At 50.0% G+C, this 17610-nt stretch overlaps 1 protein-coding gene across 4 annotated transcripts in view; it reads right to left on the bottom strand.

The window, feature by feature from the left end:
• Nucleotides 1-384: 384 nt before the first annotated feature.
• The window catches only part of SYT6 (synaptotagmin 6), a 58544-nt gene continuing 41318 nt past the window's right edge, over nucleotides 385-17610 (bottom strand). Inside the window, exons 4-7 of one of the 4 annotated variants that reach the window (XM_061186145.1) lie at nucleotides 12215-12335; nucleotides 7537-7708; nucleotides 6179-6329; nucleotides 385-456 (exon numbers count right to left, since the gene is read on the bottom strand). In XM_061186145.1, the coding sequence (XP_061042128.1) occupies nucleotides 385-456; nucleotides 6179-6329; nucleotides 7537-7708; nucleotides 12215-12335 (516 nt within the window). Of the gene's footprint in view, nucleotides 457-2172; nucleotides 2191-6178; nucleotides 6330-7536; nucleotides 7709-12214; nucleotides 12336-17610 lie in introns of those variants that run through there. The other 3 variants (XM_061186148.1, XM_061186146.1, XM_061186147.1) reach the window with 3 other exon arrangements.

Below are 17610 nucleotides of genomic sequence, written 5' to 3'. Positions count from 1 at the left end.
GAGGTCAGTGGAGACACAAAATTTCAGAAACTCAAAGCACCTCCCCCTCAAAGACGACTATTTTACACTGTATTTAATAGAACCAATGTCGGGGCTCTCCCCTCTTTTTTTTTTTTTTTTTTTTTCTCTTCTTTTCTTCCTGACCGCAGATCCATGAAAAGTGAAAGAACCAGAAAAACATCACCTTGGGAGACAGAAAAGACTAAGACAGATCTGACCACACGACGATTGTCTCGGCCTTGACCTACATGGGGCAGCTAAGACTCTGGAGTGAGAGGCGCTGCCCCTACCGCCGCTGCTGCGCAACACTGTGTTTAGACGGTTGAACAAGTGCAAAAAAGAACCCTGCTGAGTCTCGTTGGTGTGGCCCTTCCGCCGTGCAGCTCAGGGTGTCGGAGGTGGTTTCGGAGACGGGCACGAGCTCTCGCTGTCGAAGCTAGCGGCTCGGCCCTGCCACTGCGGAAAAGAGAAAAAGCCGCTTACCCGTTGCCAAGGGAATGTACATTTCAACTTCTGAAACTCACCCGGCCCATGCACTGAATTCACCTTTTCCCGGCTTTTCATAAGCTTTCGTGAATTTTGCTGTTAGCCATGCAAAAACGTAAGGAGACCAGCTTTCGAGCTTCTAGTTTGGAAGGCCTGATTTTTAGAAAAGACCTGCTGCAGAGATAATGAAAGCTTTCTTTAGCGTGTGGAGTGCATGCGTGCAGGTGCGTGTGTGTGTGTGCACGTGCGTGCGTGCGTGTTAGTTAATGAGGTGCTATGACCGAACCATTTCTGAATGCTTCAGCCATTTTTCACGCTGAAAATCGGATTCTGTTAGCAGCGAAAGAGGCCGTCTGCAGAGTATGCCCTTACTGCCAAGATCCTGCAAACATGAATTCGTAGCAATTTGTCTGGGAGCTGTTCGTACAGCTAAAGCCCTGATCTTGCTTCAGCGCTGGGCTCTCCTCTTCAGTCTGAGTGCTTCCCGGGGGCCTTCACACTCAACTTGTGAAGAGGTGGGAGGAGATGGCGGCCCCCTGCCCTTTCGGGTGCCTCCACCTTTCTTTTCCTCCCTCTCCTGTCTCACAGGCTGCCACCCCCTCAGCCCGACTCTAACCCCTCTGTGAAGATGGTGATGTAATGAGGTGTAATGGAGTGAGGAGAGGGCTGAGGATGGATGACCCGCACTTGGGCCATTGAACCCTTCTTTACATTGAAAAGCCAGGCAGAGCTGGAGCGATGTTTTCTGGACAAGGATCTGACCCTGTGAATATTCTAGACCCGTCTGGTGACTGTATAACTTCAAAGCATGTCGGCGTCCACTGCTCACCCCATCCTTTCTGTGAGCAGAGGAGACGCAATACTTTCCTAGGTGCCTGTGGGACAAGGCTCCAGGGAGAGAAGTTAGGTACGAAGGGGGGGGGGTGGCCTTTCTGAACCTGAAGTGCAGCCCCTTTTGCTTCTCATGGGCTTTTGGGGTCTCCATGTGGAGTGATGGGGCTGAGGAGAAGCGGATTACACCTTTGTGTTATGTGTAGGGTTAGGATGGGAAAGGACGCGGTCCCTCCTCCACCCCCCACCTCACAACACAGCCCTCTCTAGACAGAGCCGAGCCACTTAAGGATTAGACCATCCCTTCCAGCATCTCCTGTGGGAACCCACAACGCAGAGGAGAGACCCAGACCTGCTGATCGCCTTCATGTTCCTGGCTCTTAGGAAAGCCTCTGTTACCTGTCCCCGGGCTCGGTCCCTCATGGTCCCTTAGTACACACTGGACAGGCCAACCTGCAGATCTTTACAACTAATCAAAGGCTGGACAGGCAGGTATTGATGACCACCATAACGTGACCTGGGCCTGAGCAATCTTAGCATGCGAAACCCGAAGGCAGGCCTGGGGGATCATCCAGGCTAGCTCTCTTGTTCTTGCAGATAAGAAAACCAAGACGCAGAGGAGTCAATGCACAGCTACTTAGGAGCAGAGCCAGGATCTGAAGCCAGGTCTCCTAACTCCATCCACACTCAGTGTTTCCTCCGCTCCATCCTGTGGCCACCTTTGCACCTGGCCACATCAGGAGAAGAAGGAGACACACGATGGAATAAGAAACCTAACCTCTTTGGTGCCATACCAGGTACTTACTCCTAACTCCGGTGGCAGTCTCTCTGCTTGCAGCATCCACGTGAGTGAAATCACAACCGAGGGTTTCCCTGGTGAAATATTTTACATAAATAAATGCCTGGTTTTTGAGCCCACTGTGACTTCTGACTCAAGTGTTTCTTAACCAGAAGGTGACATAAGATGATTACTAATGCTTTCATTTAACAGATCTTCATTTTAGAACTTCTACTTTTCCTGTTACAACCTTTAACATCAGTGAAAGGTACATTGTAATTACTGGCTTCTCCCCTGGGTAAGCATGCCTCTTAAACAACCTGATTGATAGGCCAGCTCAGAGGAGAAAAAAAGAAATGGCTACATCTTTTTTCCTTTATATAATAGCTCAAAGAGAAGTCACACGGAGCATAATTGTTTATCCAGGACAAATGAAGAAGGCACACTGGCTCCCCTGCCAGCCCCTGATTTTTCCTGTGAAGATAAACAGAGGGAGGAGATGGGGTTCCTGGACAATGGGAAGATGAATGGTTCCTGCAGGCTTATCATGGTGGCTCTGAAATAGCAGTGAATTGGTCCCTGGCACACCAACGAGGATGATTATTCCAGGGCGGCTGTGGTCCAGTGAGATCTCTTATTGTTCTGAAATGTGTGACATTCCAACAGAGATCTAAAATCTCTGGCAGATGATCTGAATTTGACCCTTCATAGTAAACCGCCTTGGAGAAGATCGCTGGTCAACGTGGGCTCTGTGTGTGGTGACAGCGACAGCACTTAGCATTGGGCAGGAGTGCTGAGAGGAAAGAGGCCACAGCCTCTGCTGGGGAAGGATGCTCACTGTGGCTTAATCAATTTTTATTCATGAAAAAATCCCAGCAGGGAAAAATACCTTTTCAGTTAATTTGTTCCTTCAACCTAATTTTAAAACCCCAAACAAACAAGCCAGTGTGGTGCCCTCTGTTCTCGTTAATAAAAAAGAAATGATCACAGCACTTGAAACTCCTCTAAGAAAGGTGGAATATAAATATAGTGCTTTCTAGATATGATGCCATTTATCTTCCCAGGAGTGGGAGAATAAGATTTTTGTATGTATTATACAAACGAGAGAAACAAGTTCCAGGAGCAAGGTTCTTGCTCAGTGTCCAGAACAGGACCAAAAAGAAGGCAGGAGCTCTAAGGATGATTGAGATGATAAATGTTCAAGTACAATGCATCACATGAACACGAAGAGGGTTTACTTAATATTATCCTAGTGGGTTTTTAGATGCATCTCTATAAAGGTACTTAAACTATGGATGCTAAAAGTGTAGGTACACATTTTTACAAATTTGTACTGAAGAAATCCTAAGTTGCCAAGGTGAATGTCATTTTCAGCTTCTTCATACAGAGAAATGATCAGCTGAGCAGAAAATGGAAGGCCAGGGAGTGGGGGAAGGGAAAGTCTCGGGAACTTGGTGTGCGAGGTCAGGAAAAAAGTAAACCCAAAGGATATGAATCAATTTATTCTCTTTTCGTTTTCCATATACTGTTACTTTCCCTTTTCTGTCTCATCAAATATTCATTTTCAAGTGCTTGGTTCTACTTTATCTTTCTTTTGTAGTCTGGACCTGTGAGTCAGAGTTCTTAAAGAAACAGGACTTGAAATCAATTATTTGGCTTAATTAGGTGGTATTCATCATGGAGAGCAATTCTGGGGCCGAACCCCAGCCCCTCTGTGCTACCCTGCACCTCACCCCCATCTCCAGCCACTGTTGGCTGGTTACTCCAGTCTGTGTGGCCAGACTAACCCGGTAACAGCAATGGATTATTGCATCTTCAAGGTCAGAAAGGCGATGCAAGATGTGGGCTCACCTGCCACCTGTCGTCCTGTCATTTTGGGCCAGAGTTTCCTGGAAAAGCTGAGATGGGAGGAGCCTACCCCCTCATTTTAGCAACCAGGAAACTGAAGACCAGGTGGGGCAGTGAGGTGCCTGAGGCCCTGCAGCCCATCAGAGGCCCCTCAGCTCCCATTCCTTGCCCTTGCCCCACGCTATCCTGAACGTTTTAGTATACTTATTCTATCCTTAAATACCTGCAAAGGGGAAGAGATATGGCAACATATGTATATGTGTAACTGATTCACTTTGTTGTAAAGCAGAAGCTAGCACACCATTGTAAAGCAATTATACTTCAATAAAGATGTTTAAAAAAAAAAAAAAAAAACCTGCAAAGGATTTTAAAAGGAGGGGTGCCACACCCCCTCCCTAGACTGAATCAGCCCTGCAGTCGGTGAGGCGCTGGATGCCCACTGGCTGCCTCCTGTGTAGGTGCAGGCTGGTTGTGTGTACCCCACTCACACCCTGCAGAGAGGGCCTTCTGGAAGAAAGGGGAGCCCAGGAGCTGAGGGACTGGCCTCACTCATTAAAGCTCCACAGCTGTGGTAAAATCAAGGCAACCACCGGACAGAAATGTGAAGCCTCACACTGTGGGCAACAGGTGCCAGCAGGCTTGACCACCCTGAGAGGGAAGAGGAGCCGGCAGATTCTCTGGGTTTGCTGCCCACACCTTTTCTGTGTCACAGAACATGGGGAAGGGGTTACTCTGTTTTTAAGCTGAGGGGCCATGTGGCTTATTTTTTTATTAGTAGGTTTTCCAATTTTTATACAACTCTCTAGACTTCCTGGCTTGAAAGGATTAAAATGAGTGAATGATCACCTGGCTTTCTAGGATATGGGTGGAAGTAACAAGATGAGGTTTAAAATTTGCTTGGCTACCCCCATGTCCCAAACCATTTAAGAAAAAGCAGCCATAAAAAGAAACGAAATTGAGTTATTTGTAGTGAGGTGGATGGAGTTAGAGTCTGTCATACAGAGTGAAGTAAGTCAGAAAGAGAAAAACAAATACAGTATGCTAACACTTATATATGGAATCTAAGGGGAAAAAAAAAAAAAAGGTCATGAAGAACCTAGTGGTAAGACGGGAATAAAGACACAGACCTACTAGAGAATGGACTTGAGGATATGGGGAGGGGGAAGGGTAAGCTGTGACAAAGTGAGAGAGTGGCATGGACATATATACACTACCAAACGTAAAATAGATAGCTAGTGGGAAGCAACCGCATAGCACAGGGAGATCAGCTTGGTGCTTTGTGACCACCTAGAGGGATGGGATAGGGAGGGTGGGAGGGAGGGAGATGCAAGAGGGAAGAGATATGGGAACATATGTATATGTATAACAGATTCATTTTGTTATAAAGCAGAAACTAACACACACACAAAAAAAATTATCTTGAAAATGGAATTGCACAGCAAAAAAAAAAAGAAAAGAAAAGAAAAAGCCGGCTGGAGGACCACCAAGGTGATAAACGGCAGGATCGTAAATTGGTGCTGTTTGGTGGAGGTGGGGCAGACTGTGTCACTGGAAGAAACATTTTCTTTGCAGCTGAGAGAGCAATAACCAGCTCAAGATTATGCTACAAGTTGGAAAGGTCCAGGGCTGGAGCCCAAGTCTCGGGACTCCCAGGCAGTGCTGTGTCCATTACGTCTCTGTTAGGATCCAGCTGGAAACTGGGCCACCTTGAAGCCACACTCTCTTCTCCAACAATGGAGAGAAACAACATTCATGAGGGTAAGATCCTCTCTCTGGCCAGCTCCATCCACGCGGTGAGAACCGCCCCAGGACTGTCTGGCTAGAGCCTCAGGGAACTTACTGCTTCGACAGGGGTAGAATTTCTTGCCAAGTTCTGATCTCACCCTCTTGGGGCTCTCTCTGAAAGGACTGACTTGGCTCAGGGGCTTCATGGAAGCATTCCGGGCCTGGCGCAGTGAGCTGCTGGGAAGGCTTCCTCCAAGTTTTTCTTTTCCATTTTGAACTCAGTGTCACTTTCAATATATTCAACATCAAAGGCTTTTTGTCAAGCCGTTTCCCACCATCTTCCCCCATTTCCTTTCTGCCTGTTACACCCTGGGTGAGAAGCGTGTACCCCCCCACACCAGCGCCCCCCAAGGACCCACAAAGGCGAGGTCTCGCAGCAGCCAACTGCCATTCTCCAGCCCACGCTGCCATGCAGCAAACATGCCAAGGGCCAAGCGCGACCTCACCCACCTCTTTGAAGGATTTCTTTACCTCCACCAAGGAGTGCCAGTGTGCGATGGGCTTCCGCGGGTATGCCAGCATCTCGTTCCAGTGGTCCCTGCCCAGGCCTTCGGCATTGATCCCCACACGACAGACTCCTATGATCTCGTTGTGGCCCACTCTAAGGGAGAAACAAAGGGCCCGGCATCGGTGACCAGACATGCTCTCAGAAAGGGAAGTCCCGCGGTCTGGGTCTCAGCCCCACAGGTCTAACTCAGAATGCCGAGCTCTGTAAACAGATGCTTGGCAGGGCCTCAGGGTACCAGCGGCAGTGAAATACTGCCCAGCCTCCTTGGGTGGACATTGGACACAGACAGATGAGCAAAACGTTCTAAACTTGTTTGGAATCTCAGGAATGGTGGGCAGATGGCATGACTTTGGGGAGTGGGAGAGTTTAAGTCTCTTCCTTTATTTGACTCAACGAGCACTTGAGACATTAGCGCTATTGGGAAATAAATCAACCTGCTCTGAGTACCATTTCTCCATACCTAGCGGCTGTGATGTGATTTATTCACTCAGCAAGAACAGTCATCACTCACATTTGTTCACCCAGCATTTACTATGTCCAGGAACTTGTGCTAAAGATCCTGGATTGAGACTTTACTGCATGTTTTTTTTCTCCTTCAGTGAAAGTGACACCTGGAGAGAAGGAGTCACAGTGGCTGAAGTAGTTGGAGAATGTGTTGGAGCCAGCCTTGACGGGGATGCAGGATTTGGAAAGTGGTAGAGAAGAAACACATACAAGGTGGGGGAAATCAAGTTGGATGGATATGCCGGGTCCAGATCTGGAAGGTCTTGAGAGTTCAGGGGAAGAGCTTGTCCAGACAGCAGGAGCCATTGATGGTTCTTGAGAGGGGCAGGCCCAGGAACAAAGTGGTCTTTTAGGAAGGTGTGCCTTGGTGTGTTGGCTGGGTTGAGGCAGGAAGTGATGAAGGCAGGGGTCAGCTAGGAGGCTGCACAGACATCCCCAAGTGGGAGTGGTAGTAGCAGTGGAAATGGAGAGGACGGGGGGAGGGGGGGTGGGCGGGATTCTAAAGGACAGATGCCAGATGGAGGAATGGGAAGAGTCGGGAGTGAATTCAGGGAGATTGATGGGTGGGGCAGCCCCTGATGGAAATGAGCCCATTGGGAAGTGAAGCTTGAGCTTCTACTTTGGGAGGGAATCCATGCTTTTCCTCAAACTCCTGTACCCTCCTTGTGTAGAGCCAGATTTGAGACCAATGAGTGTCTGAGCCATGAACCACAATGTCCAAGTTCAAAGAGCCCTGTGCTGCACTGGGGTGGGGACGAGGGGCAGGGGATCGTGGCCCTCAGGGACCTGTACCTACCGATCATAATCCATAACTGAGATGAGCAGGCTGACTTGATCCATATTCTCCGGGGGAATGTCAAAGATGATGGCCTCATTGTAGACGGGGTTGAGGGTGTTCTTCTTTATGGTGGTTTTCTTCTTCTTCAGTCTCCGCCCGTCACAAAGCAGGGACACTTTGACGTATGGATCTGTGCCAATGGGGCCAGTGAGAAGGGAAGGGAGCGTGTTAAACAGATGTCCTTAAACATCATGTGCAGCAGAAGGATGGAAGCCCCAGACCTACTGTTATTCTCAGATGGTATCAGTGGGTTGTTAAAATAACTAAACCACCTTGTATTTATGTAGCACACCTGTCTCTGCGGATGCTCTGTGCTTAATAAACACAGAGTCTTTGGCGACCTCAGGCTTCTTATGAGAGTGCTTAACGGACTTTCACTAGTGGGGAAGCTGGCCCCAAATCAGACAGGATACTTGCCTGTGGGTATGCCATTCATGGCCCTAAATCTCAGCTCCATGGTGGCTGGCTGGCTCCAAAGGATGGGGAAGCTGAACAAAGGCACTCTGTTCCTTTCACCTACTTGGAGCCTTTTCTCTGGGGGGTCTTGTCAGCATTATTAACCAAAGCATAAAGTGGGTAAAAATAGAATCGATGACACCCAAGGAGTAGCAATGAGACAGAGTAAATGAACAGCGACAGTCACGATGCTTGTCCGGTCCTCCCTACCTGAGGACAGGATTATGGGTCTCATTGTCCCATCAAGCTCATTTCCATCTGGCATCAGGGAGGGGGTAGGAGCCCTGCTCTCTGCCTCCCTGGAAGCTGTTTCCTGCCCACTCTGGGCAGTGGAGGAGGAGAGGGCCGTGGTCGGGGGAGTGAGTGAGGCGGCCTCCTGGGACTCAGGGTGGCCGGCTGCCATTTCATCTGTCAGTGGGATCTTGGAATCTCTCCAGCCCTCGAGGAGATGTCTTTTTACTGACCTCCCATGCGCCTCCCATCCTTGTCTCTTCTTTAGTTTTCTGAATGAGTATTTCATGGTCAGCTTCCTACCCTGAAATTTTTTACTCATCCAAGTGAAGTGACACCGATTGTATCTCATCGCTCAGGTGTCTCAGTCACCGTCATAATTGTTATTTATGCTGCACAACTCAAGAAACGGGAGGGCAACTCACAGGTAATAACAGCTTTTGAGACACTGATGTGCTGAGACACCTGCTTGCCCAGAAGCCAGGGCTCCTGTGACTCTGTCAGGAGGTGCGGACCAAGCAGCCGCTCCCAGCTCCTCATTCACAGGCGTATGGCTCTATCTCATGGGCACCCAAGTACCCAACGAGGCGCTCATGCTCCCTGGGGAATTGTTCAGGTGGCAGAAGAGGTGCACAGCTTTGGGGAAGCTACAGAGAGCCGTGACATGGGATCAGAAACTCAAGCCTTAAAGGCAGTTCTGTAGATGCCCACATGTGCTGCAGACTCTCCAACGTGACAGCAGCAGCTGTGCCTTAGCCATGGGGGCATTTGGGTTTATGGGGGACCTGGGGAGACCATGAGGTGTTTAATCACCCTGCTGTCTCTGACAACCCATTTGCAAGGGTTCTCTCTCAGGATGATGTTCAGTAAAAAGGAAGGAGGAGTTCCTAGAACTGCTGTGAGATAGCTGTCTCATGTCCGCAGGCTCCATTCTCTATGGATACGCCCCGGACAGTGTTTAGGTCCAAGCAGATGGGTGGGATAGCTACCTCCGAGACCTGTTGTTAACTTGGCAACCTCTATGCTCCTGAAGTGTGAACATTGCCTTGGAAAGCGTCTTCAGGCTTGAGGCTGCCCAAGTGCTGCCTCATCCCCTGCCATGCCTATTTCCATACACGCCCACAGCGGAGCAAACCTCCATGTCGCCAGGCTCAGAAAGATGTGACAGAGCCACCTGTCCCACGGGGCACTAGGCAAATGCCTGATGATTAGCTGGGAGATTCTCAGCTTCCTTCCCCACCTCTATTCACTCGTATGAGGCATATCTAATTTATAAAAGTCAGTGGGTGTTTCCCTTGAAGGAACCCATACTCTCACCATCATCCAAGAGGCTAAGCAGAGAGAGGGCTCTTCCTTAGGGTTTTTGCTCTAGGGCAGAAGCCTGTGCTTCTAATGGAATGCTGGCTCCAGACGACCTTTGAGGCCCTTTCCTCTCCAGCAGCCTATGATGTTTATGCAGCTGAGGGAAGGGACACAAAGACCAGCAGTGTGTTTCAGCCTCCTTGTCATGAGGGCCATCATAATTCAGCATGCAGTATGTGCCAGGCACCACTCTAAGAGATTTACACATATCATGTCATTTAAACTTCATGTCAACCCTATAAAATATTCATCATCCCCCTCTTATAGATAGGGGAATTGAGGTTTGAGAGATCAAGAAACTTGCCTAAGATTTCAACTTAGGTCTGACTCCAAAGTTTACATTTGTAACCACTAGACTCAAAGCAGTACGGACCAGATGTGGCAGAGGTGGGTGTGTTTACTCACTCACCATCCCTTTGGGGTATACTGATCCTTATTATTATTTTTTATTATTTTTTATTGTCATGGTTCTAGTGGATAGGCTTAAAGAATTGATTCACGACTAGTTTAGATCAAGGAGAATAGGAAGATCCTTGGTTTTAGAGGTCAAAGTCATATAAATCAAGAATAGGCAATTAATGAGCTCCATCCACTCCCCAGTTTAGTCCAACATCAAAGCAGTCTGGGCTGAAGGCAACCTCAAACTTATCCTCCAAAACAGGAGATCTAGTTTGAGAGGCCCCTGGCAGGTGTATCCCCACTGCATCACCCTCTGACAAAGTTCTTTATCCTATAAATTCATTCATTCATTCATCATTCAATACAGACTTATTCAATGCTTATTGTGTTCCATGAACTGTCCCAGACACTTGCTTACCTCAATGAACAAAATAGATATCCCTAGCAAAAAGAGGACCCCTGAATTTTCAGAATCAAGCTGAGATTTAATACCAGATTCCAAACCCAGGTAGAAAAGAGAGGCAATCATGAGAGGAAGGTTAGAACTTAGCGTGAGAAAAGTCTCTCACCCCCAACCCTCTGATGTGGAACAGCCTTTACGATTACCTTGGCGGCTTCGCTGTAAGCTCTCTCTCTAGCACATCAATTTAATTACACCAGAGGAGATAGTGTGGGGACTTGGGTAGCAACATCCTATTTCCTTCAGCAGTCTTGAGAGTCCTCAGTGAATTTCCGTCCCTGCACACACTTATTTTGATATTAAAATGAAATCTACATTGGTTGTATTTTTGGAGGAAGCCAGCTTCCTGCTGCCTAAGAGCTTTGCACGTGTCGGAAGAGGTTCTTTAAGCTGCTCACCACATCCTGATGTGTGGTGGTAGCTTCAGGGGAAGGAGAGGCATCAGGGCAGGCGCTAGAGGCATTGGGTCAGGCGCTATCTGGGGCAGCTTTTGGCCTGGAAGGTATGAGTGTTGCAGAGAGACAGTGCGGGCTGGGAGCAGAGGCTCCGAGGGCTTCAAAGCCACAACTGATACACCTTACTTCAGCGTTTCTTGACCACCCTTCCCTGAAACCTCATATTTCAAGGCCTAATATCTCATCTTCTTCCAAATGCACCAAGTTGGGCCTGGGCCCAGATATTTTCAGCTAGACGGTCACCTCTTTATGGCAACTGTGGTTACACTAAGGAAATAATTAATGAGTAAAAGGAAAAATCTTCCATATACTCCCAGCCAAGTTCAGAGGCACCTCTGGAGTGGATTTATGTTGCTAACTGGAATCTCCAGAAGAGCCTCTTGGGTAGGGGTCCAGGGAAACAAACCAAGCCTTTCCCTGCATTTGCTACTGAGTGCAGCCCAGGCTGTTCTACATGCCGGCTCTTGGGGACGCTCTACCCCATCCCTTGGGCTAATGAGCTGACACGGGGAAGGAGGCTCCTGGGACTCCTCTGTTATATCAAAACTCAAAAACCTTCTCTGACAAATGACTTGCAGAATCGTGGAAAAGGATCAAACCTCTGACACCGGGTCCAGCCTGCAGGCTCTGAGGCTGCATCCAAACAAGCATCTCCTCGGTTGCTAGGACAGGACTTCTTTCTCCTGCTGTACCTAGCAGCTCTCCTGGTGCTGAGACAGAGGCCCAGAGCCCTGCAGGAAAACCTCAAATACAAGTGCACTTTGTTTTTCAGCGCCTCTGTTCCTTTGACTCAGTCTTCAGGGCTGCCGTCGCTGCGTGGACCTACAAACACTTAAGACACTCAAACTTGACATAACCCTTGGAAGTCCTGAGGCCTCACACAAACTAGAATGATGTTCCTTAATTTTTTTCTCCTATTTATTTGCTTCTTATTCTCTCCATCCTCAAAGAGAAAGAATGATAGTAATAGCTAATATCTACTGACTGCTTATTATGTGTCTGGCACATTTCTAAGCATTTACGTGAATTTACTCGTTTATCCTTAAAGCAACCTGTGTCAGTTTTTTTTTTTTTTTCAGATCAGGAAACCAAAGCATTACACCGCAAGGAAGTAGCAGAACTGGAATTCAAAGCCAGGCCATTTGCCTGCAGGGCTGTGCTCCTGTTCGAAGAATACTGACAATTCTTCCCCCTTCTCTCTGAACATCTTTCCACATCCTAATATCTAGGCTGCGGGGAGGCCACTTGGCAAGCGCTTGGGTAGGAGAGGTACCTGAGTAGCCTGTGATGTCCATCGCCTTGAGGTTCCGACATTTGATCACAGTGAGGGTGAGCCTGCCTGCTGTGGGCAGGTAGCAGAGGGAGAACATGATCTCTCCCAAATCCACGCTTTCCTGCAAAGAAGCAGACAAGAGGGCAGATGAGGGCCACACAGCTCCAGTGCAGCTGCAGGGCCACTCCGGAGCCCAGGAGAAGGCTCTCTGAGGGAGAGTGCTATGTCTTTAAGGCCTGACGTTCTGGCCTCTATGCTGAGAGTCACTGGATATAAAAGGCAATGATAACAACGTTGGCTCTTCAGCAGAATTTGTCCCCTTCAGTATTCCTTCTGAGCTCTGATCAGACTCTGGTCCTGGTCCTCCCCTCCTGCTTTGGCCTCACCTGCCCTACCTATGCCCTTTGGTTGCAGCCTCCAGACCACCAGGCCTTTTGGGGTCCAGCCCTATTCTCCAACTTACGCTTCTCAGTCACTGGACCCCTTGACTCCCCACCCTGCCTGGCCTGGGGTCATGACAGTATTCTGTACAAGACCCACTCTGGCCATCAGGGGTCCCCTCTCCCCACATATCTGGTTCTAGCTCTCAGCTCAGTCATTCTTTGTGAGTCCCTCTGCTTTGGCAGCTTCCTAGCCTCTCCCGAAACACATCTAGCACTCCAACTTCCAGGCTTCAGTGTGGAAGCACAGGGAATCAGGACCTGCCCAGGATATGGTGCTGACCAAGAAGACGTACACTCGTCATTCCAAGTTTGTGCCAGGTCTTGGATCCGCTTTGTCCTTAAATGTGGTCACGCTTCAGAAGTGAACCCAGCATGGAGCACACACTCTGCTGCCTCTCCTGCCCCTAGAATCATCATGACCAGGGATCCCAATCCTAGGAAGTTTCTGAGCAACAGGGAATAGGAAAATGTCAAAGATGGTAAGTGTGTCCAGCTGTTGAATTAAACAGCACCCTGCTGGACTGTCTCCTCTTCCTGATCCACGCCTGGTGGAGGAAGGTGCTGTCACTGCAAAACCTCTCCCTCAGGCTCTGAGGCTGACGTGGGGCTCCAAGACATGGAGATGTTTCCTCTCTTAAATCTCCCAGACCCAGGGTGGAAGAAGAGGAGGTCGGGGTTTGGGGTGGCTCTGATTTCAGATGCAGATATCCATTTGTTCACTCATTCAGTCAGTCAACAAGCAGTAATTGAGCACCTGCTATGTGCCAGGTGTTGCTCTGGCGTACTAGAGATATGGAAAAGAACAAAATAGACAAAAATCGCTGCTCTAATGGAGCTTACATTTTAATAGGGCAAAGGACAAGAAAGATGGTAAGTAAGTTGGTAAAAAGGATCAAAGAGAAAAAAATAAGGCAGGGAAAGAAGATATGAAATGTTCATGGGTGAGGCCATAGTTGTTGAAATTTTAGACAGGCTAGCCGGGGAGGCCTCCTGGAGGAGGTGACTTTTGAGAAAGAGAGCAGTCAAGGGTGGCTCCAAGGTTCTTGTCCCTTCTCCTCACAAAGAACCACCCTCTACTGGGGACTCCAAGAGACCCCTGATACTTGGCCTCACCTGGAGAATAACCCGCCACCCCTTCCAGAACCTGTGGTCCCAATGATCTCCCCTAGGTGGCACTGATACCCACCCTTTCCCTAGCCCAGGATTTGTCCTTTTTTAATCCACTGGTGAATCAAATCCCAGGAGTAGCTGGTGAATCCTCCCGGCTCCCTGGGTGAAGAGGTGGAGGGGGCGGGGGTATTGGGGGTGGGTGTGAAGGGTGGAAGGGTGGTGTCTGGCTGGGGCAGAGCTGGACACGCCATACAGAGAGCTACCCCCACACCCCCACCCCAGCACAAGAGCCAAGACCAACACCCACGAGCTCCTGTGCCCCATGAAGCTCTTCTGTGACGGGCAGCTCCACTTCTGAGGCTCACAGCCACTATGCAAAGCAGGGTGCATTGTCATTATTCCCTCCATCTCACAGAGAAGAACTCAGTGTTTAAACTTGGGTGTAAAGGCCCGACCAGGCTTGCGTGGCTGGTGGGAGACACAGCTGGACTCCGACCCTTAGGAGAGCAATGCCCTCCCAGCCCACCTAGGGAGCATCTCAAGGTAACCCTGGCTCCTCTAGACCTTAGACCACAACTTCACCTGTTCTTCTGTTTCTATTTGCTGAGAACCTGCTAGAGGCACCATGTTTAGTGGGGTGTAACCGGTTAAAAGAAAGCACCAGGATCTCCCTCTCCCTTAGGGAGACACAGGAAGTGGCCCGTGACAGGTGCTGTGGGTGTACGACTGTCCCCTCATACAGCAGGGGTCGGGTCAGCAGTGCACCTGGCTGAATGTTCCATCTCTGGCGGGGGCACCGAGGTACAAGGAGGCCCCCAGCTGCCTTTATTTCCTTGTAACTCTCCAATCCTGCCCAGACTTAGAGAAACCCTTTCAGACTCAATAACAGGAATAAGAACCAAGGTTATTGCATGCGTACCAGGCGCCAAATCCTTTGCTAAATTATCTCCGTGAGTCTCACCACAGCCCTGTGAGGTAGGTGATCTTAGTATCCCTACTGCACACAGGAGGAAATGACTATTTGGTGAAGTTAAGCCTTTCATAGGCCAGCACTGCTGCTTGCACGCTCTCAGTGGCTCCCCCTGTTCGGCTTCTGGAATCAAGGCCCATCATCCCAGCTTGCGTTCCAAACCCTTAACAACTGGGTCCTGTCTTCCCTCCTCACCTGATTATTTCTTTCTGTTCCTCTATGCCAACCCTGTGCTCCAACTGGCTGGTATATCTTTGGTCCCTTTGGCCAAAATGCCTCCTCCTCTTATCTTTGCTTGGACAATCCCATGCATCTTGTAGGGCCCAGGGCCATGCCCCTCACAGGGATCCTCGCCCAGGGTCCAGCCCACACAGAGCATATCTCCCCTACACCCCTGCAGCACTTTCTGTCCCTGAGCTGCTCACAGGTGTTACCGAGTCCCTGCCTTGCTGCAGCTGGGCCCTCCCATGCCGTCCAGGGACTGGAGGCCCCTTAGGGGCAGGGGCTTTGCTTTACACCTGCTGTGCTTCAGGGGTGCCCGATAGCACAAGAGGAGCTACACACATGCCCGGATCATATTAGGGCCCTGGTAAGGAATCTGGAAGCTCCTAGGGCCCCCCTGTGAGGGGGGTGAACAAAAGGCTGCTGTCACCGTTTCCCCACATGGCTACTCTGGAGCCTTCGAAGGCTGTCTTGTCGCAGGAGTCTGAGCTGATTGGTTTGTGAGCTTCGGAGACTTGCCTGGGGATGTGGGAGATCCCTCGGGGTGAGTGGAATCACCTGGGGCGCTATGGGCTGCCCTCAAGGATGGCTCCCTCCAGGGAGAGCACCGACCCAGCGGGCCCCCTCCTTTTGTGGTAGAACTGTGGCAGCTGGGGGCACTCGTGGTGCTGAGTCTGCAGCGAGGTTTGGGACCCCCCACCCCCATCCTGGTCCCTGCACCGAACAGTGAGTTCCACCCTGCATCGTTGGGCCCGGACAGGCCAAGGGCGTGAGCCCATATCCCCCTACGACTTGGACGCAGAGAGGAAACTGGGGCCGGGGGGCCCGAAACCCAGTCCAGGACCTTCTGCTGTGGGTGATCGGGCCTCGCTGGACCTGATGGCAAGATAGCTGCCCCTGGCTCCATGGATCAAGGTGGGTATTAATTCCCCTGCACACATAGGCAGGAGAGGACGGGTTATTTGATAAGGGAAAATAAATGGGTTACTTTTGAGTAAATAGATGGAGCTAAGCAAACAGAGTCAGCATCTCCTGGTCGCCACCTTCCTCTCTACAAAGCTGGGCCCAGCTTGACCCCATGGGCGGCCTTCCTGGGTTCTCTCGGCACCACCCCCTTTCTCAGGGGGTTTCAGCCCCAGATCGTGTGCACCTTGCCAGCCTTTTATCCTCATTAGGGATGTTCGCGACTTTGGCTTTAATAAAACCAGGGGTGAGCAGGGGCTGCAGAACAGCCAGCGTGTTATTGCTTTCATCTTCACCCTCCGTCAGGGGAGGCCGCCATAGGGCCCCTGACTGATAAGGAGCTCCCTGGTGCTGGGGAGGTCACTGCTGTCCAGAAAGAACCAGAATCCAAGTTGGCCCTCTGGACTGCTAACCCAGGGGCTGACAGGGTGGGTCTGAGCCCAGTAGCGGCTGGTAAGCGTCTTGGCTAATGCTTGCAGGGGGTAGGCCTGCAGCCAGGATGTCGGCTCCTGGAGCAGTCTATCCTTACATGCATGCAGCCTGTCCAGCTACACTGTCGCCCGTTATAGTAGCACTCTCCCCTGGCTGCAGTATCCAGGCATCTGGGCAGGAAGATTTGTAAAGGCCCATCTATTGCACCACACTGCCCTTGCTGGTTCCCCAGCTGCCCATCTGCAACAGCTCATTAAAACACTTCTCTCTCCTTGATGCACTCACACAGCCCTAGGCATAGAAAAAAATTCCTATCCGTGGACTGCCCGGGAAAGAGCAGTGAACCACAAGTCAGGAGACTTGGGCATTAGTCCCTCCACCACTAACTAGCCCAGAGATGTCGGGCTCATCATTTCACATCTCTGGGCTTCGGTCTGTAAAAATGAGGGCGTTGCACTAGATGTTGTAGCCTTAAGGTCCCTGCCAGCCATAAAAACCAAGCATTCAAACTGGAAAATCCATCGTCAGGCATCATCAATTGAGATGGCCCAAGGATGCCTAACTGGTGTCTGTCTATTACCCACCTCAAGGTATCTAGCAACTTTGTTTTGAAATTCAAAGACACTCATTCCTTCGGCTCCTAATGCCCCGCAAGTGTTTTTTGTTCTTCTCCAGGGCTAGCCTTCTTCCTCCTAAATAGGCAATGAGCGGCGTCAATGCCTCAGCGTCCGTCTTGGGAATCCAGGCTGAGCGAAACAAGAACGATACTTCCCCATCTCTTAGAGAACACTTCTAGTCTCTTAATCATTAAGTGGCTTGTCTGAATTTCCCATCATCAGCAGAGAAGCATCCGCTACACTTTCGGAAAAGCCACAGGAGAGTAAAAGGATCTCTGAAGCACTGGGCAGGAAGTGCTGTTCAGTTACCCTGGCTGGGGGGCTGGAAGAGAGATGGGGTGGAAGCGAGTTTGGCTCCAATGGGTAAAGAAACGGCCAGTGAGCAATCCCTCTGTGTAGGCCTGGGGCTTGGAAGTGGAGTTAGAGGTGAGTCAGATGTGGAGGCTGGATGCCGGAACTGCTCCCACAGCCCCCCAGACCTCTTCAGAGCCCACGCCACGACCGTAACCTTTACCTTGATTGTGGGGATTATATGATGAATGCTGTGTCCTCATTAGATGCTGGGCTCTTTGGCGGCAGGGATAGGGTTTGGTGTTACTCATCATCAACCCCCCACGTCTAGCCCAGGGCCTGATTCAC

The sequence above is a fragment of the Eubalaena glacialis genome, chromosome 3 (genome assembly GCF_028564815.1).
Source record: "Eubalaena glacialis isolate mEubGla1 chromosome 3, mEubGla1.1.hap2.+ XY, whole genome shotgun sequence".
Lineage (NCBI taxonomy): Eukaryota > Metazoa > Chordata > Mammalia > Artiodactyla > Balaenidae > Eubalaena > Eubalaena glacialis.
Note: the sequence above shows the minus strand (reverse complement) of the source record. Positions and strands in the feature narration are given on the sequence as shown.